Consider the following 27,487-nt stretch of genomic DNA (forward strand, 5'->3'; position numbering starts at 1 on the left):
GTAAACTGTGATTTACTCCTGAGAAATTGGTCTGAAACAATGAGCATCTCACCTCTTTATTATCAGGCATATCAAAGATTACTACATTAATAAAAAAACACAACAAGTTTACCTGACTTCATTTTTATAAGAGGTAGAAAATCTGAGTAAACTTTTTTTTTCATTAATCGAATCCTATTTTAATGTAAATCCTCTTATAATTCCTCTCGCTTCACTAAAGTAATCTTGGAATCACTAAAGTTTTGTGGAAGCACCTCCTATCTGGGGGAAAAACTGCCTTTAAAGGCCTGCAAATTGGGTTGATAGTATCTGGTTAAGAGGTGGTATTAGTCATGTAAGAGTAAGATTGTGACCGTTTAGTCATATTTAATAACCCACTTACATAACCCTTGTTATTTAATTCAGATACGATGTTCAGCTTGTATTTCTCGATAATAACCCCCCACCTTCAAACCAACACAGATGTACACACCCAATCAGCGTGCATGACTGCTGACTGGCACTCTTTCCAATGACTGTTTATTGAGTGTCGGGAACACAACTGTGATCATACAAAATGAAGTGGACACATGGTCTTGCACAAACGGCATATATTTCACAGTTAATTGTGAAGATTAGAAAGGTTAACAAGTTCTGTTAGTACTTTTCATAAGTAGTTTGATTTCTGAAAAACAGAGTAACATCATTTTAGTAACTACTAACATTTCTTTCAAATGACATGTCAATATGAAGAACAAACTAAAAACCTGTTTATTACATGAATGCTACTTACGAGAATTTAAAATAATGGGTTCACTTCCTATTTTCCACATGTCTTTGTTTATTTACTAAATTCACAGAAACTGGGATGCGGTTTTTTAAGTTAGCAACTTCCTTAGGGTTACTGGGAGGTAGAGGAATTATGAAAAAGGGAACACTTCAATTATTGTATAAAAGACTGCCTTGCATACTGATTACTTCTTGAACTCCTGAAAGTGCTATTTAGAGTCAAAGGCGCATTTTTTGCCCATTAAAAGTAACATACAGGTGAATGTCTGTCTCATCCCTCTAACCATATGTAATAAAATGATACTGCTGTCACTAACAGCAAAGGTAATGTATATTAATTTTAACAGTAGTTAGAACTGGAAGGAAAAGGCTGTTATACAGAAAAACATACAAATATGTAGGTGAAAGTGAAAAACTGAAGAATGTGGAGTGTTTACTGTTCCATTACTCACACAGATGTGCTGGATTCAATACCCACGCTGAATCTCCATTTATTCCACGGAGGTGGAGCTCGCCGTGGTTCGAATGCCCACCAGATCCCCAAATGTCAAAGTGAAACACAACTCAATGAAGTCTAGATGATTGTTTTACTTCTCCTAAAGAAGTTATCTGTAAATAAGATAAAAATCTTACTGTAAATAAGATAAAAAAATCAACTGATAGGGCAAAAAAAAAAAAAAAAGTCTGTCAATTGTCAACAGCTGCAGGAAGACAAGCTTGTGACTCAAAGAGAACCTGCCCCGAGTCTTAGTCTTTGGAGGACCAGAGAGCTGCAGTATTTAGTCACATGGAGGTGGTGTCTTCATGTTTCAGAGGCCGCGTTCTGTAGACCAGACGTGTGCTCACCAACCTATACAAGGGTCAGGGCAGTCCCGGATGTAAGTTTCAAACTGATCTTTGGTAACATCTATCAAGGTTGTGAACACGGTCAGCTGAAAGAAAAGTTATTTTTACTTTAAGGACGTTTTCAATTCAGAGATGTTCTGATATATATTAGCATTTCTATACTTGCAGAATTTGCTTTAGGAAGTTATTTAATATTAAATAATATAACGTTAATATATGCAAAGCATGTTATATAATGTATATATTTATATTAATATAGTATAATGTAAAATTAGCTAATCATTATACAGTCTCATCAAATAATTAAAGCAACCAACTTCAACAGGATCACTGTTTCACGTAATGAATATAAAACGGCTCAGGAAATGATCTCCAGCTCCTTACAGGAGCTTATTCCTGACAGCACATTGCTTCACCCCCAGTGCTTGAAGACTGCCTTAACCCTCCTCAACGCACAGCTGGCAGTCCTGGGAGGCCTCCGGGTGTTCTATGGAGTATAAACCGTGGAGCTTTGGCTATCTCTATCCTTAAAGCATTTCCAATACAGTGGGGGAAACTGCAGGCACCCAGATCACAAGGCACACACCTAAACTCATGGTTCACACAAACTACGGTCACGAGATGGTGACTTGCTCAAAGATGGTGTAGGCAAAACGCCAAGTATGGCAGGACCCACGAACTGAAGGCAGGCTTCTTGCGAGAGCCAGGATGACCTGGATGCTAAAGGCCAGGAGGGATTTGTCCTGGCAAGGTGGCATGTTTATGTTAGGGAGAGCAGTGGAAAACGGCCAAAAAAAGAAGGAACACATGGCATAATTAACGGGTCATATTCAGAACCTTCAGGGAATGACTGTTAGCAAGTGGTGAGATGATTAGGAAACTTTTTGCATTTTTTAAAATCTATAGTGTAGGGAAAAGATAAACAGATGTAGTAAAGTTTAAGGGAAACCCTAACGCACCAAGACACAGAGCTCCGTCTGAAAATGGACTTCAGACTTTGCTTTGTCGACGTTTAGGTGTTAGTTACATAGTGTGAGATTTTTAATAGATACCGATAAGAGTAAAATGCTAGATTTAATTCAGTTGCCATGTAAATAAAGCTATAAACAATACTCTGACCTATCTAGCCTCAGTGATCATTTTCTTTGTTGTATTCCAACACAAAGTTTTCTTTGTTGTATTCCAACACAAAGTTTGAGTTTTAGCCACACAAAAACATTTTGTAAAAAATCAGCCCTAAGGTGAACATAATTTCTGCGTTCAAACTGATCAAAGATAACAGAGAAAGATAAAACACGGGGCCAAATTCTTTCCCTTAAGGCAAATAACATATAATATTTAAAATACCTTGTTGAGGACAGGTTTTGTTGACAGGACATCATACATGTTTTCAAATGAGATATTCTAAAACACACACAAAAGGTTTTGTTCAGTAATTTAAATACGAAGTCAACAGCCTTATCTACACACATGGGTCACTAGAAACCAAGACTTTCTTTTTTTTTTTTTTTTTGAGACGGAGTTTCACTCTGTCGCCCAGGCTGGAATGCAGTGGTGCGATCTCGGCTCACTGCAAGCTCTGCCTCCCGGGTTCATGCCATTCTCCTGCCTCAGCCTCCCAAGTAGCTGGGACTACAGGTGCCCGCCGCCACGCCCGGCTACCTTTTTTTGTATATTTAGTAGACACGGGGTATCACTGTGTGAGCCAGGATGGTCTTAATCTCCTGATCTCATGATCCACCCGCCTCGGCCTCCCAAAGTGATGGGATTACAGGCATGAGCCACCGCACCCAGTCCAGACATTCTTTAATCAACCTCCCCTCCATCCCTGCAGTAGACTTTCCGTGGGAGTCACTGTTAGAAACACAGGTAACAGTTTTAATGGATTACTTTCCTCTCTCTCATTCCCCTTTTTAAATTCTTAAATTTAAAATAAAAAAAATGCCTGTTCGTTATTCAACTTCAGAGTGGTATCCCGCATTAGAACCAGAAAGGGCAACTACAGCACAATTTTGCTCTTTAAGTTAAAAAAACAAAACAAAAAATCAGTGGAGAGTGACCAGCGATACTATGAATAACAGGAGGTTTATAAATTACTTGAAGGCCAAAGAAAAATGGAGAACCAAGAGAACGTTTCGTGGCAACAGTTTCTTTCTAAAGATGACCCTGCAAAGGTACCTCTTGGGTGGTGCGGTTCAGACACATCTTTGCAGGCGTTCTGCGATCATCAAGGAAGAAGGGATTTTTCCAACGGTCATAATTTGTTTGTACCACATACCATCTACCCTGCTTAGCATCGAGTCTAGATACAAAAAGAGAGATTCCCTCTTAGGCTACAGCCTTAAAACTCAAAGTATGTCAGTGTATGCTTTTGTTTCTACTTCTTTTGCTTTAACACATCTACTTACTCATATACATCCAATGATTCCTTTCTGTCTCGTGTAATCACACAACCCTCCCCAGACTGGTTGCCTCCCAGGATAAAGTAGGCTGGGGCCAGTATCTTGGTCTTGGTCAATATATTCTTGGCTTCCTCATAACTATATAGAAACATTTAAAAAGAAAAATGAAACTTTTTTTTATTTCAGTAAATAACTTCATTTATTTTTTAAATTTTAAGTTCTGGGATACATGTGCAGAATGTGCAGGCTTGTTACATAGGTATACATGTGCCATGGTGGTTTGCTGCACCCATCAACCCATCATCTAGGTTTCAAGCCCTACAGGCATTAGGTGTTTGTCCTAACGCTCTCCTTCCCCTTTTACCCCACCCCCCGAAAGGCCCTGTGTATGATGTTCCCCTCCCTGTGTTCACATGTTCTCTTTGTTCAGCTGCCACTTATGAGAACATGCGGTGTTTGGTTTTCAGTTCCTGTGTTAGTTTGCTGAGGATGATGGTGGGAAACATTTTTAGATGACTTAGAATGGAAATGTTTAGCTCTGTAGAAACTAAAGGAAAACAAGTATCTAAGGAACGTATTCTTTATTTATTTTTATTTTTAGAGATGGGGTCTCACTATGTTGCCAAGGCTAGTCTCGAACTCCTGGGTGCAAGCGATACTCTTGCCTTTGCCTCCCAAAGTGCTGGGATTACAGGCATGAGCCACCACACCCAGCCACAAAGTGATCTGTAAAATAGGATGGTGAGCAATGACTCTGGGAAAAGCAATCCCTGACCCTGTATGGTGAACACTGAGATGGGAAGTGGGAATCTTAGGAAGTCCCTCTAATCTGAAGGAGAAACAAAGTGGCCTCGAGAGATCATCTTCCATCCTTACTGTCCATGCCTTTCACTGAACAATAGAACAAAGGGAAATAATATTACAATATATAGGACTTAGAGAATAGAAAGTAAACCTTCTTGAAAATTAGGACTATGGAAAATTGAAGTGGGTTATCAAAGAACACTACTAACATTAAATCTTATTCCCTGGGAAGTATTAAAAGTAGGATTGATGCCCATTTATCTGGACGCAGTGCAGGCTGAATGAAGGAAAGGTAGTTTTGCTATTGTAAGATTTCTATACCAAAGCAGGATATAACTTACAGGCTAATATGTACTACATTTTGTATTTATTTATTTTGTTTTTTTGAGATACAGTCTTACTCTGTCACCCAGGGTGAAGTGCAGTGGACTGATGCCAGTTCACTGCAGTCTTGACCTCCTTGGGCTCAGGTGATCCTCCCACCTCAGCCTCCTGAGTAGCTGGGACTACAGGCATGTGCCACCATGCCTGGCTAATTTCTGTATTTTTTGTAGAGACAGGATTTCGCCATGTTGCTCAGACTGGTCTCAAACCCCTGGGGTCAAGTGATCTGCCAGTCTCAGCCTCCCAAAGTGTTAGGATTACAGGCATAAGCCACTGTGCCTGGTCTGTACTACCATTTAAATGAAGACTTTACTGTACGATTGTTCTTTCGTGTGTGGGTGATTTTTTTTTCTGTACACCAAAAATATTCATAGGTGCCTTTCAGAATGTCAGTATCCCTAGTGCTAATTTTAAGTAATTCATTTCTTCGCTACAAAACACACAATATGCACAAAGAAAACACGAACAATTCCACGAGTCTCAGAGGTTCACCTAAGAAATTCTGCAATAGCTCCTCAAAGAATTGTTAAGCTGGAGCTTAACAAATATTTTTATTTTTAAATATGAGTAATTTAAAATCACTATTTGATAGTAAAGCAACGAAACACTTTACCTTGTGCTATTTTCCAGAACTGTTCTAGTGAGAAACCCTATCCACATGGCATCTTTCTTTCCCAAAATCCATTCTAGAATACCTGGAAGAGATCGAACACACTGTCAGGAACTCAAAGAGGTTAGACTACATAACCAGTCAGGAACCGGAAGAGGCTGGACAGTATAACCAGTCAGCAACCGAAAGAAGCTGTACTATGTAACCAGTCAGGAACCAGAAGAGGCTGGACTATGTAACCGTCAGGAAACGGAAGAGGCTGGACTATGTAACTATCAGGAACCGGAAGAGGATGGACTATGTAACCAGTCTGGAACCGGAAGAGGCTGGACTATGTAACCAGTCAGGAACCGGAAGTGGCTGGACTTTGTAACCAGTCAAGAACCGGAAGAGGGTGGACAATGTAACCAGTCGGGAACCAGAAGAGGTTAGACTTGGTAACCAGTTAGGAACCGGAAGAAGTTGGACTATGTAACCAGAAGGCACAGTCCAGTCATCTTCATAAAAAAAAGCTCTGAGATTCCCATTTCACTTGAGAATGCTCTACTTACCCAGATAACCACCATTTACACTGAAACGTTCATTCAGTGTAAGACTGAACAGTCCCTGAGAAAAAGACAAAGCAATGAAGTCAGAAACATCAACCATGCGCTTTAAGGCCCTGTCGCCACTGTACTTCAGAGTGGGATATAAAGGCCTAGCTTGGGTAATGGGGAAGGCAAAAATAAATCAAAACCATGCAAGGCTTTTTAAAAAGTTCAAAGCATTTCTGATTCTAGTATGTGACATAAGTAGGTGGGGTATCACTGGCTACGTTTTTTGGACAGGAAACTGAAGGGCAGAGAATGAACGCCTGACTTGCCTAAGTCAGTGGCAGACCCAGGACCAGATCCCAGATTGTGATTCCCAGCCCTTGACACCCGGCCACATGCTCTATCCTAGAACAGGCTCAGAAACCTCCTTTTCCTTTCTACTCGTCTCTACCACGGGATCTCATACCTATGAAGTGACAAGAAGTACAAGGGGGTGAAATGGGGCTTCATATTCCCTTTAGGTCCTCATATTCTTAGATTTCACCTTTTACATAACAGTAATAGGACAAAAAGCTACCTGTGTAATTATTTAACAACAGAGTCCTTACTGGTTTGAATCCTGTTAACATGCCCACATAGCCAGCAAAGCTTGAAGCCTTGAAGACAGTTTTGTTGTTTCTTTGGAAGTCCAAATTCACCGTTAAAGGTTTTAGTTCCTCAGTTATGACCCAGGTATCATTATTTATGTTCCACCTACAAAAGACAAGTTTCAGTGGCATTTAAGAAACACAGTGATAATAATGACGAACATGATGATGAGGGCCAGGCATTACACTGGGAGCTTTATCTACTGAGTCACCATGATCAATCCTAACAAGACCTTTACAATATGGTACCTTTACTGTTTTCCAAACGATAAAACTGAGGTTCAGAGAAGTCAGGTAACTCTCCCAATATCACACAGCTTATAAATAGTGAGCCTCAGATTCAAACACAGAATGCTAATTACAACACTCTTATTTTTTCAGAAAGGTCAAGATGGACACATACAATAGAAGAGTGTGCCCCTCTTGTCTCAACACTCAGTAATCCATTTATCTTCACTTATGATCACATTTTGGGTGTAACTTGAGACTTATTTTTCGTCAATGTAATACAACCTACTCTTCTTATAGAATTAAACAGTTCCTGTGGTCTTTTTTTTTTTTTTTTTTTTTTTTTTAGATGGAGTCTGGCTCTATAACCCAAGCTGGAGCTCAGTGGCAGGATCTTGGCTCACTGCAACCTCTGCCTCGCAGGTTCAAGCAATTCTCTGCCTCAGCCTCCCAAGTAGCTGGGATTACAGATGCCGGCCACCACACCTGGCTAATTTTTGTATTTTTAGTAGAGATGGGATTTCACCATCTTGGCCAGGCTGGTCTTAAACTCCTGATCTCGTGATCCACTGGCCTTAGTCTCCCAAAGTGCTGGGATTACAGGTGTGAGCCACCATGCCTGACCCTGTGTTCTTTACTTACCCAAGAAATACTCCAAAATCCATGTTTCTCCCATGTATTAGATGACCTATTTAAAGGTAGACAAAAGAGACGTGTAATAGCAGTTAAGATTCTAAATCAAAGCTGGACAATTAACTTTGATTAATTAATTTATTTTTGAGACAGAGTCTCGTTCTGTTGCCCAGACTGGAGTCCAGTGGTGCGATCTCAGCTCACTGCAACCTTTGCCTCCCAGGTTCAAGCAATTCTTGTGCCTCAGCCTTCCACGTAGTTGGGATTACAGACACATGCCACCACACCCGGCTAGTTTTTTTTTGTATTTTTTTTTTTTAGTAGAGATGGGGTTTCACCATGTTGGCCACGCTGGTCTCAAACTCCCGACCTCAGATAATCCACCCGCCTTGGCCTCCCAAAGTGCTAGGATCACAGGTGTAAGCCACCGTGTCTGGCCTCTAATTTTGACTAATTTATATTTACAACTGTTTCTTCAAACAAGAAGAAAGAAACATCCTAATATCCTAAGCCTTCACTAGATGGGACTGTTGTCACTGTCAATCTGCCAGACAACCCCACAAAATCTGAGAGCACAGGTTTCAGGTAAGATCAGAATATGGGAAAAGGAATCAATGGTCATATTTTGTTTCACTATCACATGGTTCTACCAGGACACAGAAATCTGAGCCTCAATTACTGGGATTCATCCAATGTTCCCCTTCAGGCATCATCCCCTAGAGCAGGACACCTCAAGGGTAAGGTACAGGCAGATTTATACCCAGAGTATAGGTCGAGGATCACGGTGAGTTAGCAAAGTTGTCCTGTGCTTTGTACTCTGGGGGCCAGTTAGGAAAAATACGAGAAAGTGAGGCTGGTACACTGGGTCACCTGGCTGGGAAAGGATGAGAGAATGTGTGTTCTGGGCCTCAAGAAAAGGACAGATGTCATGACATACATGAAGATAAGGAAGTACCTCCTGCGAGCACTTCTATTAAATCATGTGGACGGGTATAAGTAGACTATGAGGAAAAGAAGAATGTTTCTAGCCCTGAAACACTTCTTCCAGGTTTTTGGCATGTTTGAATTCAACTTTAATAGGCAGTATAGTAATCTTAAAATAAGGAGAATTTTCAGTACACTCATAAAAATTTACCAAGAAATAGGCCAGGCGTGGTGGCTCAAGCTTGTAATCCCAGCACTTTGGGAGGCCGAGACAGGCGGATCACAAGGTCAGGAGATCAAGACCATCCTGGCTAACATGGTGAAACCCCGTCTCTACTGAAAAATACAAAAAACTAGCCGGGTGAGGTGGTGGGCGCCTGTAGTCTCAGCTACTTGGGAGGCTGAGGCAGGAGAATGGCGCGAACCCGGGAGGCGGAGCTTGCAGTGAGCTGAGATCTGGCCACTGCACTCCCGCCTGGGCGACAGAGTGAGACTCCATCTCAAAAAAAAAAAAAAAAAGAAAAAAAAATTTACCAAGAAATAAAAAGCTCTATGCAACACACACAGAATTTATGTAGCAAGCCCAAAGTTTAGAAGTTCTAATTCCATTTATTTAGAAGATTCTTCTTTATGTAGTGCTTCATACTGCCCACCCTCCCTGAGTGCACAATTACCTTTTTTGTCTTCTGCTACTATCGAAGTACAAAGGGTAAAAAATTCGTAAAAAATATTGTATGAAATAATCTCTCCTATGAGGAAAGAAAGAAAAATTTTGTATTAATATACAGAACCATGACGATGGCAGAAAAATTTGTTTTAAGAAAAAGTTTAAGTATTTTCATTGTGTGAGTGTGTGTTTTGGCCAGTGGGTCTGTGCCGGAACGGCCGGCTGGACGGTGGTTTTCTTCCCCAGCCTAGACTCTCTAGACTCAAGATGAAGCAAGTCACCAAGGAGGCAGCCTTTGGACCAGCTGAACATCTGGGCAAGTTGCACCTGTTCCCCAACATCATGTCAAAAATGTTTATCAACATGCTTCATTTTGATTTTTCTTTCGGGAGCATAAATACGATCATTTAATACAACTGGCTCTTGGCTGTTTGCTTGAAATGTATTTTGTCCAGATTTTTAAACTGTGACTAAAATTTCTAAGGTGAAAAAGGAGATTCAAGAACTATTAATCAATAACTATTAATAAAATTAGTACAGAGCTGCCAAGACACTCCATTCTAGGGCATTTTATTTTTTGAATACTTTCCCAAAATGTATAATACTGCTATTTAGCATTTAATTCAAAGATAGGTAATACATTTCACTTCCGTCCTATTTAACATTAACATGTTAAGCTCAACATGTTTTTTTCACCCGAATCCAATGTTTATTTTATTTCCATTAAATTGCTAATTTGGTGAAATTCTACTTATTTTATTATAAATTTATAATAATTTATAATTATATAAATTTACATCACTTATACATCATGTTATTCTTCTTAATCCATAAGGTATTTATATTTGGTATTGATTTGCTAGAGTTCTTTACATAATAAAGGAATTAGACGTGTTTTTCATAAAGGCAGTTAGCAGCTATTTCCAGTATGCTGACTATCTTTTAAATCATTTTTTTAAAGCAGCAGCACACAAAACTGGCCACTGATTTTCACAAATTCTCAATCATCTCTCTTATAAAATGAAGGTACTATTGGCTATTTAAAATAACGACACTACTGCTTTGGTAGCTTAAAGATAAAACTTTTGGGGTCGTGGGGAAAATCTTTTTCGTTACATGCCATGAAGCTTAAATTGAAATTTTAATAATAGCTTCCCAAACCATCCATATCTAAGAATAATTTTAATGAATGACATGCAAGGCCTTCTCCCTGAAAACAAAAGATACTGCTCAGAGAAATCAATAACCTAAATAAATGTTGAGAAAAACAAAGTTGGAAGAATTATACTACCTAATTTTAAGACTTACTATAAAGCTTTAGTAACTGAGGTAGAATAGCATTGATACAAGGAAAGACGAATAGGTAAATGAAACTTAACAGTAATTCTCCAAACAAAACAACATATATATAATCACCTGTTTGTATATACATATACACGTGTGTGTGTGTGTGTGTGTATATATATATGTATTGTACACTTATATCAAAGACACCACTGCAATTTGCTGAGGAAAGGATAGTCTTCCGAATTAATAGTGTTTAACTAACTGGATATACCATATGAGAAAATCCTGAACCTTGACCCTTAAGTCATATAGCATATACAAAAATAATTCAAAATAGATCATAGGCCTAAATGTCAAAAGTAAACATTAAACATCTAGAAGAAAATACATAAGCATATATACGACTTTGGCCTAGGCCAAGATTTCTTAAATGGATACAAAAGGCACTGCTCATAAAAGAGAAGACTGAGGTAATTAGACTTCACTAAAATTAAAAATGTCTGTTCATCAAAAGACACCAGTAAGAGAATAAAAATGAAAGTCACAGACTGGGAGCAGATATTCAGAATCCATACATCTGACAAAGGGCTTATATTCAAAGTATGTAAAGAATTCCTTCTATCTAATTTTTAAAAGGGCAAAAGACCTTAACAAGCCCTTCTCCAAAAGAAACAAAGAAACCAAAAAAAACCCAAAAAAGTCAAGAAAGTGTTCAATCTCATTAGCCATCGAGGAAATGCAAATTAAAACTAAAATGGGATACTGTGACACTCAACAAAAAGGCTCAAGTAAAGACTGACACTATCAAAGAAAAAAAGGAAAAAGACAAGACTGACACTCTTAAGAGGAGAATTATCAAGTGGAGAAAACTGAATCACACTCTGCTGATTGTCAACTGCTGGAATCACTGTGGAAAATTGTTTGGCAGAATCTACAAGGCTAAACATACAATTACTCTATAACCCAACGGTTCACTTCCTAGGTATATATCCAGAAAAATGAGCACATAGACCCCCAAAAATGTACTAGAATATTTATAATTCATCTATTCTTAATATTGCAAATCTGAAAACTCAAACACCCTGTTCATGGAGTAGCACACTACCCATAACGAACGCACAAGAATCACACACAACAGTTCATATCATTCAGTTCGACTTATATAAAGTTCACGAAGAGGCAAAACTAATCTACGGTGGCGTCAGAATAGTGGTTACTGGAGGAGGCAGTATTTTCTGCAAAGGGGCATGATGGAGCACTGTGGAGTGCTGGGCTCTTCCGTATCTTGATCTGAGTCATGGCTATGTGCATGTATGCATTTCTGAAGCTTCACTGAGCTGTATACGTGAGACCTGTGCACGTTGCTGTATGTATATCACACTTCAATGGAAATTTGTAAAAGAGTTTAATTACTTTTTTTTTTTAAAGCTTCTAAGTGAACTTTACCTAAAGGTATATCAGTAACAGCGGCGATACCCCTCATTTCCTCTTCAAAAGGGCCAGGAAAGTTGCCAAGTAGGCCAGGCTGGAAAACAAATATATTAATAAAAGCATTTAACCTAAAAAACATAGTTTGAAATCTAGTTCTTTGACATATAATTTGTTCTAGATACTGCTATCACAATAAGTGATAGGAGTTATTTTTTAAAGCATTTTTACATCATGTAGTTATAAAAAGATTCTATATAATATACTATAGACCAGATTCTCAGATTGTTTTTCCTGTCTTATTTTTCCATCGTTCTCCAGCGAAGGCAGGAACGAAAGTAATTCCACCTGGATCACCTGGATGACCTAACCTGACCCACACCACAAAAACATCAAAACAAGCACTCCTTGTGTCTCTGCATGAATTCACCCTGTAGCCATTGGCACATACCCTTCTTACCATTTCCTTCCCACATGCACGGAGATAAACCTGAACTAGTCTATCCACAGCCTTGTGTCATGGTTAATGGCTGATCTTTGGCTAACATGAAGTAACCGCATTCTCTTAGCAAACCATAGACTTTAAGCAAATTCAGTGGTGGACACCATATATTTATTCTCAATGGCAACTACTAACATCTAGATCACAACTTAAGGTCACAGCCTTTTGCTGAGATAATGTGTTTAAAATTCACAAATCTCATTTTTTAAACCAACTTGGTAATTATATGCAATGTCACCTAAGCATATTATTTTTTTTTCCCCTAGGAACTCAAAGCATTGCCCAAGTGGAATGTTCCAGCCATTTAACAAACAAATGTGACAATGTGTATTTATTAAACACTTATTACATCCAAGCACTATGCTTTATACACAGTATGTCATTTAATCCTTACAACCACCATATGAAATACATATTAGTAAGTATTATTCTCCCTGATGAGAAAACTGAGGTTTCATAGGTTAAGGAACTTTCCCTAGGACACACAGCTACAATGTGACTGATCCATCCTTAAAACCCAGTATTGTCCGATTCCAAGGCGTGGCACAAAAACACTCTGCAATGCTGCCCTCCCTGATAACATTCAGAGTAGAGGGGAGATTAAGGCATGTGGGGTACGTGGGGACCTCATCCTCTTTTGCTCCTGCCAGCGTTTTTTGTTTTGAGGAAGTCTGGTAAGTATGAACATAAAGGATAGCCTGAAACAAAAGCTCTGAGAGCATGAACATGAGGGATAATGGGTTTGGTGCTTGGCAGGTACTAGTGTCATAGGGAGGATGTGCCCAGAGCACTCAGCCACTAGGGCAATGATTCTCAACCATGGGAGATTCGGAAATATCTAAGGACATTTTTGGTTGTCACAACTGAGGGGGTGTTACCAGCATCCCTGGGTAAGGGCCATCCTGCAATGCACAGGACAGCCCCATGACAAAGAGATACCCACTCCAGACTGGGCATCCTGAAATGTAGAGCACAGCCCTGCCACAAAGAGATATCCACTTCAGGCCGGGCATCCTGAAATGTGTAGGACAGCCCCATGACAAAGAAATATCCAACCCAGGCCGGGCATGGCAGTTCACACTTATGATCCCAACACTTTGGGAGAACACTTTGGGAGGTTGAGGCGGGAGGATCGCTTGAGCCCAGGAATTGGGAGACCAGCCTGGGTGACATAGCAAGCCTCCGTCTCTACTAAAAATTCAGAAAATTAGCTGGGTGTTGTGGCACGTGACTGTGGTCCCAGCTACTCAGGAGGTTGAGGCAGGAGTATCCCTTGAGTCTGGGAGATCAAGGCAGCTATGAGCTATGATCACTCCACTGCACTCCAGCTTGGGCTAGAGATAAGTGAGGTCTCAAAAAAAAAAAAAAAAAAAAAAAAAAAGCTGCCCAACCCCAAATGTCATTAGTGCCCAAAATCTGCCATCAAGTGCAATGAGGATCCCTTTAACAGTTCTAGGGGCCAGGCCCTAGGTGTTTCATCGGTTCTGCGTAAACAAAACTGGGGCTGAGAAATGGAGTGAGAAATGGGAGTCTTCCTGCATGACCAGGATGAAAATGAAATGGTTTGGTGATTGCGCAGAAACGCTCAACCCAAATGAGTTTTGGGGTCAGAGCTACTGAGGAACTCTACAGAATAGGGGGCCAGGCTGAGTACATCATTTGGTCATAATTTGGTCATATCTAGGAAAAAAAATCTCTGAATGTCCCTGAGATACCTAAGAAAAAAAACCAAGTCTTCAATAGTGAACTCACTCATAAAGGGAAGGAAACACCATATTCCCAGATGAAGGATGTTTATCTGCCCAGTATCGTAATGTAGTCCCATCCTTTTATGAAACCATACTTTGCTATGCTGTTACCCTAATATGACCAATCCCCCAAATTTAAGTCCCTCTGATCACGCACATCTGTCCCAGTTCCTGCGAAGAGGCTGTTGAATTATGCCCTTAAATAAATGCCAGAGCATTTTCTGGTTTTTGTGTGTAATGTGTATGTGCTTAACATTTATTGTGAGAAATAATATTTCTTACCAATTTTTCATCCACTATCTGCATAACTTTTCCACTTGGGACGAATGTATTTACCATATTCTTCAGAGAATTCACTATAACTTTTAGCTGAAAAATAAATAAAATGCTTACTAAAAGATATAATGAAATGCTGTCAAGATTACCTTTTGGCTTACCCATATGTATCTAAAAGAGAGTGCTATTTGACAATTTTTATATATATATAAAATATAAATATAAAATATATATTTATAAATATATATAAATAATTAAATATATATAAACATAATTAAATATACAAATATAATTAAATATATAAAAATATAATTAAATATACATATATATATATATAAAAATATATAAATATATGTATTTTTAAAACAGGGTCTCGCTCTGTCACCCAGGCTGGAGTGCAGTAGCACCATCTCGGCTCACTGCAATCTCTGCCTCCCGGGTTCAAGGGATTCTCCTGCCTCACCCTCCCAAGTAGCTGGGATTACAAGCGTGCATCACCATGCCCAGCTAATTTTTTTTTTTTTTTTTTTTTTTAAGATGGAGTTTCACTGTTGCCGCCCAGGCTGGAGTGCAATGGCACGATCTTGGCTCACCGCAACCTCCGCCTCCCGGGTTCAAGCGATTCTCTTGCCTCAGCCTCCCAAGTAGCTGGGACTACAGGCATACACCACCATACCTGGCTAATTTTTGTATTTTTAGTAGAGACAGGGTTTCACCATCTTGGCTAGGCTGGTCTCAAACTCCTGACCCTGTGATCCACCCACCTCAGCCTCCCAAAGTGCAGGGATTATAGGCGGGAGCCACCACGCCCAGCCTAATTTTTGTATTTTTAATAGAGATGGGGTTTCACCATGTTGGCCAGGCTGGTCTTGAACTTCTGACCTCAGGTGATCCACCTTCCTCAGCCTCCCAAAGTACTGGGATTGATTACAGGCATGAGCCACCATGCCTGGCCTCAATTAATATATTAATACAGTAAGTCTAATTTTATCTTTAAAGTGAATTTAATTCTTAATGATTTACATGAAGGGAGATGACATAAAGGGAAAGAAACCAAGATAAAGTTTACAAAACAGAACAAAGGCTACAGAGGAATGACTTCTTTTCCTCTACTGTCATTTATTGTATATAGCAGAAAGGTATCAAAAGCATATTCTGTGGGTAATTTCATGAAGTGTTCTTTTAAAAATACAATAATATTTAATAAAGTTAGAAATAAAAGATTTAACACTCAATCTTCACAGTCCTTGGGGGGAAAATAAATAAATAAAATAAAAAATATGGCCAGGCATGGTGGCTCATGCCTATAATCCCAGCACTTTGGCAGGCCAAGGCGGGAGGATCACTTGAGGTCAGGAGTTGGAGATCAGCTTGGGCAACATGGCAAAATCTTGTCTCTACTAAAAATACAAAAATTAGCCGGCATGGTGGCAGGTGCCTGTAAATTCCAGCTATTCGGGAAGCTGAGGTGGGGGACTTCCTTGAACCCAAGAGGCGGAGGTTGCGGTGAGCTGAGATCGTGCCACTGCACTCCAGCCTGGGTGACAGAGTGAGACTCTGTCTCAAATAAATAAATAAATAAATAAATAAATACATAAATAAGTAAAATAAAAAATAAATAAACGATTTAAGCATCATAGCATACCATTGGTGCCTTGTCAACCATCAATTCATGCCATCTTTTGTAGGGTGGTAAATCAAGATTTATGGTGTACCATGGAGCTGGACCTCTGTACCTGTAATGAGAGGTATATCATCTTGAAATGATGAAAGGGTTTTTTGAGAGGGTTAGATAACATCTATAAGGATATATGAGAGGCATAGTCTTAACGACAGTGTCCAATATGGTTACCCAAACCAAAATTTGGAAAGACAGTTCATTCTCTACCTAGTGCTTCTACATTGAGCACACAATCATAAGTGGTCACAGAAATCTTGGAATAGAATGATCTAGTAGGGAAGGTTCATGTGAATTGGTTTTCTATGAAAAAATCAACTATGGCTTAAGAGCTCTAACCTAATTATCACTGATGGGAAATACCTCCCATTTTTTTTCTCCTAAATATCTGCAAAGATTTAGTCTAGGCTCTGGACAATTCTCCAATTGATTTCCAGTTTCAGAATTCTCTCAGTGAGTGTAACACCATTGCCAAACCATTGTCTCCAGTGTTGGCTTCAGGAAGATCATCACCTTCTAAGCCCCAGAGTAGCAACATGTATTATCTTCCCATGACCAGCTTCAAGAACCTTCATGATTCTGTCAGCCATCCTCATCTTCCCTATTATATACCTCTTCTCTTCTCATTTTTCTGTACAAAGTCCAAGCCCGCGCCGTATTCTGTCATATTCTTTCTCCAGCTTCCTACTCTTTAATTTACGAGTAGCAATTTCTGAGGATATAGCAACATCCACTCACTTATCAAGGGAGCTGGGCCGTATCTCTGGTGGATGAATTCTCTAACTATTTTTGTTGCTATAGGAATATTATTTTCCGGCCCTTGTTACTAAACTGAAATAGCTTTTAAGGGTGTGCCATTTCGTGGTTTATCAGTATAAACCTATGCCTAAAAATAACCATCATCTGTTCCACTGATCTGCTCCTGAGACGGGTAGGGTGACTCTGGTATGTGCCACAATGACACCAGTCACCTAAATAGAAATGTTATCTAGATTTATGTCCATAGCTGGAGATGGGCTATTACCTAAGTCATGAACTGTGGTTCTATTTATATTTCCACTGTCATAAATAATTACTTCGTTCTCTAAATAATGCTGTGTAACTGGGGGCCCTGGTACATGTATGAGGTTTTACGAAACTGTTAACTAGCAGACACCCAGGTTGTGATTTAGACAAAAGAAAAGCATACTCAATTTTGGAAATGTACATTTAAACAAAATCACAGTGAATGAATTTTCTTCTTCTCAAAGCATTTTCAAGTTCCCCATTGTCTAGGAGCTGATATCTACATGAAATACTACAATACTTATATTCCAGAAAAAAAGCTTTTCATCACGACAAATTAATTCCATTTCTGATGGACCATAATTTTGCATGTAAAATTTTGTCCCACAATTCAGTAAGTAATTATTGTTCCCCATCCATATTACAGGCAGGTATTACTAGCCTTCCCTCTCCCTTCAAGTGTGCACTTCGATTTCTATGTTTAGTAGCACAGATAACTCAGCGGCCTGTTGGAGCAATGCACGTCGTCCCTATGAACTCCAATCAGCTGCTCCTCACCTCATAACACACAACCAATCCCAAATCATGCCTCTGTATCTGCCATAAAATCCTGATCCTTTTTCAGCCGAGTCGGGTAGGCTCATGGATCTCCCAGAGGCGATGAAGAGGGATGAACGCAACACAACGGACAGACAATGAAGGGATTACAATGAAGTGGGGATAAGACTACACAGACCTCTCTACCATCAAACCTGCGCTAATTAGAATTTGAGAGAACTGGTTAATCTAATAAACAAAATTATTTTAATAGCTAAAGCTTAGTCACAATCGCACATTTTACCTCTAGTTAAACAGTTTTCTAAAACATTTCAGTATTTAACTTGTGCGCCTCAATTTCCCCATAAGAATAAAAGAGCATCCACCTTATAATAGCAGCGAAGACACTACATGAAAAATGCAAAAAAGACCCAAAACAAAACAAAAAACACTTAGCAGCACTGGTATTCAATCAACGGTAGTTATCACAGTGTATTTTCCTACTTCACTGCAAACAAGAAATATAATTTCATCATTTTCGAGACTTAGTGTTTGCAATGTCCATGCGATTCATAACATCAGTAACATCGCCTGAACCCACATGGCTACCCGGGTCGCATGAAACTAGTCCAAGTGACACAACACACACATTTACAAATAAGAAAGCAGGTGCTAGCCACCCGGTGAGCAGTGGGAAAGAAATGCTGAATGCGACTCAGATGGATTCAGGGGTGATCTAGCTATCAGTTCCTTTATCTCCAGCATTGGTTTGACTAGCCATGCTGGCCAAACAGGTTATCTTTTTCTTTCCTCATATTTGCCCATGGATGCTGCTCAAATCTATGTGCTTAATTGAAAAGGATGATCTCACAGGACAGGACGACTGTTTGTCATTCAGAGGTATATAAATACCACACTTATCTCCTAGATCTCAAGATCCATTGATAAGAGTTCAGAGAGGAGAAGGATGAGAGCAAAGCTGAGGCTTTTTGTGTAGGAAAGACGGCTGGTGTGGTAAAAAGTAACTTAGCAGAAAAATGAAGGCAAGGAAAGAAACACACATTATGTCTACGTATACATGTGTATGTGTTCAGGGGTATATATGTATGTATATGTTTAGGTACGTATGTGCATTATGTAGACACACACTCACACGCACATGGCAATAAGGAATCAGTAAAATGTCCAATCAACAAAGGTTGATGGTTTCCAATTACAGGGCATTCAATTTACAGACACATGTAAAGTGCACCTAAAAGAGAGTAGAAACGGCCTTAAACATGGAAGGCACCTCATTAAATGTTCAATGAATCGGGCCAGTGAGACCAGCTGAGACACACAATCAATTGGTAAGGCAAACATGTCACTGAAGGCCAGAAGGATGCCAGTGATGACAGAAAGGAAGACTTTCAGAGAGCAGGCCATTGAAGAAAAAGCTGGAATGAACACGGGCCCCGAACACCATCCAAACGGGTTACCTCTAAATTACTTCCTGCCAAATACTGGCCTCTTTCTACATAAAGGCGAGTAAGTCAAAATAATTTAGTTTATTATAGTTTCACGCTATCCGGGACAGAGGCTATTTAGAATACATCCTTTAGACAACAGCAGTACAACATATGTAATTTGGAATGTTGCAGAAACTGAGAACATCATCTTGATATCACCTGACAGAGTTGTAACTGTTTTCCCCTACAACCAGCAGGCTACTTTCAGCGAGAGGGCAGTGTAGGAGAGTAAGATCACCATCCTCTATACTTGTTCCTTCTTTTCTCTGTTCTGTACCCTCTGGGTCTGCAAGCTGTTATTATGGCTTTCTCACAGGCCCATTTAAACACTGAGGATTTGGAAAGACCAAAACCTAGAGTAAAAATATTAATGTTAAACACAGTGAATCAGGACACTGGTCCTCCTCTTAGGTGTTCCAATCCTGTTCTGTCCTCAATAGCTCTGTTATGCCAAGCTTTATTTTGAGAACGTATCACATATGGGATCCTACGCTTTTTTGTTCCAAAATAATTTGGTGGTTTATAATCCAGGCACCACAGAGGATCACAGGTTATTTCAAATACAGCCCTTATATTTGTCAAAGATGAGAAAAACACTTCGTGGTAGACAGAAGAATTTAGTGGAGAATGAAAATCCTTTTTTTCTTTTTTTGGAGATGGAGTCTCGCTCTGTCACCCAGGCAGGAGTGCAGTGGTGTGATCTCCGCTCACTGCAAGCTCCACCTCTCGGGTTCACGCCATTCTCCTGCCTCAGCCTCCCGAGTAGCTGGGACTACAGGCACCCGTCACCACGCCCGGATAATTTTTTTATTTTTAGTAGACAAGGGGTTTCACCATTAGCCAGGATGGTCTCGATCTCCTGACCTCGTGATCCACCCGCCTCAGCCTCCCAAAGTGCTATGATTACAGGCCTGAGCCACCACGCCTGGCTGAAAATGTTTTTCTTTCCGCTGATTGTGATAGGCTAGCAATGGGCATTTGAATCGGAAGATATTTTCATATTTGTCCAAGATCTCAGCCAAATGCATAATACACAAACCTGAGAAACAAACCTCTGTCTCCGAATGGAAAACATGACTTAAGATTTTATTCACTACCATTAGTTTATGAGCAATTATTACATAGAAGAAAAACTTCACAAAGGTCAAAGGGAGTTTTCATCATCTGATGTTTACTCACGTTGGTCCTGAAGGAGGATAGGTTGATTTTCTGCAGTCTTCTGTCCACTAAAAAGCAAAGAAAATTAAGTTTCAGAAAATAACAAATGCTTGCTAATGGAATAAGCAATTTCAAAAGTAGTTAATCTGTGAAGACAAAATCAAGTCTGATTTTACTCTTTTACACCATTTCAATGCGTCTTTTTTTTTTTTTTTTTTTTTTGAGACGGAGGATCGCTCTGTTGCCCAGGCTGGAGTGCAGTGGCGTGATCTCCGCTCACTGCAAGCTCCGTCACCTCCCGGGTTCACACCATTCTCCTGCCTCAGCCTCTCTAGAAACTGGGACTACAGGCGCCCGCCACCACGCCCAGCTAATTTTTTTGTATTTTCAGTAGAGATGGGGTTTCACCGTGTTCGCCAGGATGGTCTCGATCTCCTGACCTCGTGATCCGCCCACCTCAGCCTCCCAAAGTGCTGGGATTACAGGCGTGAGCCACTGCACCCGGCTTCAATGCCTCTTAAAAGAAGTCTTTTCCTTCCAAGAAAACTTGTAAAATCCTACACCATTAAGTGGATTTTCAGTTTCAATTCAATTTGTGAAAGTGCTAGTGTTATAATTTGGCTCTAATATTGCAAATATATTGAGTAACAAACAAATGTAACAAAGCAGATGGAAAATGTTTATGTTAGAGAGGCTGACTTAGCACTAAAAGTAAATGACCTGATAGGATGTGTTATCTGAACTTACCAGCCATGTGTATTGCAATCTGTCCTGGGATTTGCCTCCCAAACCAGATTTTCAGGGCACACAGCACAGGGCCCTTCATCATCTTTCCATAACTTACCATCCCAGCCTCATCTCCTGACACTCCCCTTAGTATTTATGCAAGCACTTCCTATGATCTCTTACCCTTCCAAGCCTGTGCCTGTGCTATTCCCTCTTGCTAGAATGCCTTTTCCTTACTGCTGGTTCTAACTTCCAAGATTCAGTTCAAGTATTTTCTTTCTTGTGAAAACTTCATCTATCTTCCATATAAAAATAGTCATACCCTCATTTATACTCTCACAGCATTTGTACACATGCACATCACCACATTTATGACACTGCATTATAATCATTTGTTCGTGTTCCTCATCAATACCAGACTCTGTGCTCCTTGAGGTGAGGACAGCCCCCAACACTGAGATCACTGCCTGAGACAATGAATCAACGAGACTGTTTTAGGGAGAGTTGTCCAAGCTTCGTGGCAAAATAGAATCTTCTCCTAAACTTATCCAAAAAAGTCCACACAGTTTTATGGTTCTTTTGTTACTCATTCAACGTATCAAGTGTATTTATCTCCTTTCCTCCGGAGAACTAGTACTGTGAAAGTAAAATAATTGTTTTAAAAAAGTACAAACCCAAAATAAGATAAAATAGAGTAGGTAAGAAAACTCTTGGAACTGTAGCTTGAGCTCAGAAAATGTATCTGCTGCAAAGCCGTGTAAGAATGGGGGTCTAGCATCTTGTTTTAACTTTGGTAACAAAGGGAATATATACAGTAGGTTGACATTACCTGTGATTCAAACATTAGCTGTCAAATTTGCCTTCCCACAGTATAAGTTTCTCATATATGTGTGGCTTTGTCTTATAATTTTGGGTTGAATTCATTAAGAAACAATATCAAGTCTGTAGCAAAAGCTAATTTCCAAAGCCGTTCATGTTCAATAATAGTGGCTGGGGGCAGTTCTTGTTTAGAAAAACTTCAGTCTCAACTGTGAACTCGAAGACTGCAAAACTTCATAGCTACCAAGCCATCTAATGACTCTGTCACTAGAGACATCAGGATATCCAGCCTCTATTTCTGACAAAAATTCACAGAAATGATGATGGTTAGATCCACAAGAGCAAATGAAGCTCATGGTTTACACTGCTGGTTCAATAACACATGTGAGATTCCAATACTTTCCATAAAGTACCTGAAAAGGAATCCTGTAATAAATAACCATAAGCTTTAAACACCTTGCATGTTCACAAGTTTTGTGAATTTGCTCAACTCAGCATTTTCTACTCACAAACATTACCACTGTCAATTTGTATATATCTTGGCAGATTCCATTTCAGGTTATACTGAATCGCTATTTTCTCAACTTCTTTGAAAACATCCTCGCCTATAGTTGTTTTACACAGATGATTCAGAGGCTAACTCTTCAGTCACTTCAAACTTGGCACTGATTATCTAATAAATATCAACAACTGATCAGTTATCGGTACGTTGAGAGTCAAGAAAAATCATTCAAAATCACATGCTTTGTTCTTTAATTGATATTGATGTTGCTCCCGAAGTCCAGGACAAGGGTTCTCATTTAATGACACGTAAAATAATTTCACTTTCCCTGGACACAATACTTCTGCTGCTACAATCGAATACAATTTACTTAACCCACCATTGGTAAATGGCTTTCCTTATTTTGCTAATAAATGAGCTACTTTGAGACTTAGTTGGGTTGCAGCTTAATTTTACTTTGTAAAATTTGTAAATAAATTCTGCTGTGATGAGATACTCTGCTCTATATTTTCTTGTTTATCTGACCATTGTTTTCCTATGAGTTGGGAATACTGTGATGCGTACTTAACCCAAGTGCTTAATTTTATGATCACATGTGGACATAAGACCCTGCTCCATTAGTGACATGCAGAAAGTTACACAGCTGGTGACAGAATCAGAGTCAATGGCTTCCCTTGCTCTATCGAACAGCTTCCCACAGAGATAATAAAACCAATGCCTCAATTTAATTCCTAACAGAATAATCTGCACTTAGTTCAGGGCTTCTGATGACCACTAGAATCAACTCGGCAAATTAAGTGAAACGTAATGACTCCTATCCCACCCTAATAATTAAATTTTGCACACCCTGGGTTCCAAAGCCAAAATAAACATCAAATTACAGGCACATTCCTTACTAGACAACTGTGAGCGAAGTTGAAAATGCTCTGTCAAGGATTAGAAGAGAATGTGACCTGCCCCAGAAGTAACAGCTAAAGGGCAAGCTAGCAACAATATATGTGGGAGTCTGAGGTTGATAACGACTCTTGGTTGCAATAAACAAACATGAAATCGGCATAGAATCTGATGGCAAGAAAACGGGATAAATGTGAGAGAAAATAAGAACATCAACAGCTATGAGACTACAGTATTTCAGGGACTCACACAGCATGAACGCCTAAGTCATTTATGCAAAAACGTTAGTTTTAGGGGTAGGGTAGAAAAAAGAGCTACTTCTTCACCCTCAAAAAAGAATTCTATAGGGAGACACAGCTTCAAAACCCATGAGTAGCCCTAAAACAGAATTATAATGAACTTATTTAATGTTATTTAAAGTTTCTTACTATCCCCAACTTTATACACACTTTTGATAACAGACAACGCTATTAAGGTAAGTAGAAATTTAAATAGATGATACATAAATATTAGAAACAGATGACATGAACAGAGATTATGTGGTCGGGATGGTATACTATGTTACACCCTATCACAGGAAACAAAATCCAACTTAGAATTAATTCTCTCTAACCCTCTCCCCCCAGTCCCTCTCTTTCTCTTTCCCTCTCTCTCCCTCCCCTTCCCTACCTTTCTCCCTGCCCCCTAGTTGTCTCCTCAGAGTGGAGAGAAGTGGTAAAAATCTAATGTTTCCATGCATGTGAAGCTCTCTGGGCCAGGCGCGGTGGCTCATGCCTGTAATTCCAGCACTTTGGGAGGCTGAGGTGGGTGGATCACCTGAGGTCAGGAGTTCAAGGCCAGCCTGGCCAACATGGCGAAACCTTGTCACTACTAAAAATGGAAAAATTAGCGGGGTGTGGTGGCATGTGCCTGTAATCCTAGGTACTCGGGAGGCTGAGGTAGGAGAATCCCTTGAACCCAGAAGGTGGAGGTTGCAGTGAGACAAGATAGCACCACCACACTCCAGCCTGGGTGACACAGCGAGACTCTGTCTCAAAAAAAAAAAAAAGAAACCCTCTGGAAAGTGTTTTTAAAAGACTGCTTGGGTCAGCAAATTCTCTAATTTTTCTGGTTATTTGATAGAAACTTAAGCCTCTTTGTCCTCCCCATTCATTAAGAGAAACTAATTACAGAGCTACTGAACGTAATGTTCTAAAAAACACAAAAATATAAAGACAATAGTATTTCATTAAGGTCTCAATGAATGCTCCAGACCCTTAAAAAATGACATAACTTGTACAGCTCCTTAAAATATTTGAGCCCTACAGAATTAGGAGACCCTCAATGAAATGTATGCGTCTAACAATGAACTTTAAAAGTCCAGAAAGCCCTTGTGTGCTTGTCTTATTCAAATACTCAGAAAGAGACAATGAAAGATAATCTAAAATTATATACTTTGTCAGTTTTCATACCCATCAGAAGCCAAACGACTCTCGCAAGACAATTTTTCATTCAATTCTTGAATTCATCAACAACTATTTTCCAGATAAGTTTTTCCTATAATGTCCTCTTATGTACAACTCAGCAGAAACACTGAATGCGAAGAGGCAGGTTTCTTATGTGTATAACAAGTCACATGAGCTTGTCAATGTTTTCACTTGTCTTCTGGGCTTTGATGCAATGGCATCCTATTATGCTACTGATATTTAAGCCAAAGGAATGTGAATAAACCCTCCATGAGAGGAAGGACCTCATCTACCTCATTGGCGGACGCATTCCCAGCATGTAGGAGTCAGGCACACATAGTAGGCAAGCAGTATTTGTTGAATAAAGTGAATGGATTACACCTGTGTGTTCCTTCTTTGGGAGAAGTAGGGAAAAGCAGATGAAGCACAATAAATTCCTCGGCCAGATGCGGTCTATGAGATTTCTGGCAACTGTGTGAAAATCATTGCTAAAGCTGATTCAATAGCCAATGTCAACAATGTTGACATATGCTGTTAACTCATATGAGAAGTTGATGCATAAAAATAAGTTTACTTTGGCAATTCATTACTAAGCCATTATGTTTCATCTTCACACATCTTAAGAAGTGGGTCAGGGCCGGGCGCGGTGGCTCAAGCCTGTAATCCCAGCACTTTGGGAGGCCGAGACGGGCGGATCACGAGGTCAGGAGATCGAGACCATCCTGGCTAACACGGTGAAACCCCGTCTCTACTAAAAAAAATACAAAAAACTAGCCGGGCGTGGTGGCGGACGCCTGTAGTCCTAGCTACTCCAGAGGCTGAGGCAGGAGAATGGCGTGAACCCGGGAGGCGGAGCTTGCATTGAGCTGAGATCCGGCCACTGCACTCCAGCCTGGGTGACAGAGCAAGACTCCGTCTCAAAAAAAAAAATAAAATAAAATAAATAAATAAATAATAAAAAATAAAAATAAAAATAAAAGAAGTGGGTCAGACTTATTACTGAGAATAGCCATCTCTCCCCTCTAGTTCCTTTCCTGCCGATCACCCTCAGCCTACTGCAAGCTATTTTCTGCCCCCAACACTGCTCTGGCCGAGGTGACCAATGACCTCCAGTTGCCTAGTATCATAATACTGTTGACATCTCAATAATATTCAACATAGTTAACCCATCCTAGTCTCTTCCCTGAACTTCCTGTCCCACTTACTCTTCTGTTTTGTTTTGCTGTGTGTGTGTGTGTGTGTGTGTGTGCACGCGGGTGAGGAAGTTTCCCTCATTGCCCAGGCTTGGCTCACTGCAACCTCTGCCTTCCAGGTTCAAGCACTTCTCCCGCCTCAGCCTCCTGAGTAGCCGGGACTACAGGCCTGAGCCACTATGCCCAGCTAATTTTTGTATTTTTAGTAGAGATGGGGTTTCCCCATGTTGGGCAGGCTAGTCTCAAACTCCTGACCTCAGGTGATCCACCCGCCTTGGCCTCCCAAAGTGCTGGGATTACAGGCGTGAGCCACCGTGCCCAGCCTGCCCTGTTTTAACTTTGGCAATTTCTCCTCTTCCTGACACATACATGTGCAAGTTACTTAGCCTTTGCCTAGTTCTCTTTTCTTCTCTTTCTCTAGTCCTCTTTCTAGGTGAGTTCATCTGCTCCAAGAGCTTCAAATAATATCATTATGCCAATGACTCTCAGTGTCTCTCTTCTGAGGGCTAGTACGAGTGGCCTGCTGAATGTTTCTCTGCCACCTGAGATTTAACACATACCCCAAATGAAAACAATCCCCATTCTTTAGCCCCCAAGCTTTCCCCTCCCCATGTTCCCTGGCACTGATGCCACCATTCGCCCAGTGAAGCACTTCGGTAACGTGCAGGTCACGCTGACACCTCACTCCCTCATCCTCACCCAATCCTTCCTTCTGCTCATTTGCCCTCCTGATTTTTTTCTAGAACATCTACTTCTCTCCCTCACCCCTGGTGCCACCATCCCTCAATGCACCCTGTTTCTTTTCTGGACCAGTCTCCTCACATCTACCCTTGCTGCCCTCCAATCCAGACTCATCTTTTTAAAGTGAAAATGTTATCTTGGCTAAAACCATTTAATGGCCTCCCATTGGCTGGTTCCAGATTCTCCCATTTTTTAGGATAAATTTCTGAATCCTTAGTAAGAGTCTACAGAACCCTGGATGATGTCATCTGGTGCTGTCTCTCCAGACAGTTCTTGTGCCACTGTCTTCACCATCATCTCTTAATAGGCTCCTAAAAAATTCAATAATGAAGAAAAACTCAGGAGGACCTTAACATATGAATATTGTGAAAAGTCTCAAAAACAAACAAAAAATCCCTACAGATGTTCCAAATCAAATGACTTGTTTCCAATTTAAAGCCAGTTCTCATTATTCACATTTATCAAAAGTAGTTTTGAAATATCTTTTGCTACCACGAGGCGATAGTTTATCATATAACGACTCCAACCAAAAAACTGCTTCTTCTTCTCAGAGAATGAAGTCACGGAACTTCTCTAAGGTTCTAAAGGTCCTTT

General features: G+C 40.0%; 1 protein-coding gene across 3 annotated transcripts in view; it reads right to left on the minus strand.

Moving 5' to 3' along the window:
• Positions 1 to 482: 482 nt before the first annotated feature.
• The window catches only part of ASAH1 (N-acylsphingosine amidohydrolase 1), a 30,189-nt gene continuing 3,184 nt past the window's right edge, over positions 483 to 27,487 (minus strand). For 2 of the 3 annotated variants that reach the window (XM_017961816.3, XM_003902473.5), the window contains exons 2-14: positions 20,595 to 20,641; positions 16,333 to 16,423; positions 14,694 to 14,780; positions 12,180 to 12,258; positions 9,454 to 9,528; positions 7,865 to 7,910; positions 6,956 to 7,100; positions 6,366 to 6,420; positions 5,818 to 5,899; positions 4,023 to 4,154; positions 3,793 to 3,916; positions 2,962 to 3,018; positions 483 to 1,700 (exon numbers count right to left, since the gene is read on the minus strand). In XM_017961816.3, coding sequence (XP_017817305.1) covers positions 1,611 to 1,700; positions 2,962 to 3,018; positions 3,793 to 3,916; positions 4,023 to 4,154; positions 5,818 to 5,899; positions 6,366 to 6,420; positions 6,956 to 7,100; positions 7,865 to 7,910; positions 9,454 to 9,528; positions 12,180 to 12,258; positions 14,694 to 14,780; positions 16,333 to 16,423; positions 20,595 to 20,641 — 1,110 coding nt within the window. In that variant the 3' untranslated portion in view covers positions 483 to 1,610. The remainder of the gene's footprint in view (positions 1,701 to 2,961; positions 3,019 to 3,792; positions 3,917 to 4,022; positions 4,155 to 5,817; positions 5,900 to 6,365; positions 6,421 to 6,955; positions 7,101 to 7,864; positions 7,911 to 9,453; positions 9,529 to 12,179; positions 12,259 to 14,693; positions 14,781 to 16,332; positions 16,424 to 20,594; positions 20,642 to 27,487) is intronic. The other variant, XM_021942078.2, reaches the window with a different exon arrangement.

Source organism: Papio anubis, chromosome 8 (genome assembly GCF_008728515.1).
Source record: "Papio anubis isolate 15944 chromosome 8, Panubis1.0, whole genome shotgun sequence".
Lineage (NCBI taxonomy): Eukaryota > Metazoa > Chordata > Mammalia > Primates > Cercopithecidae > Papio > Papio anubis.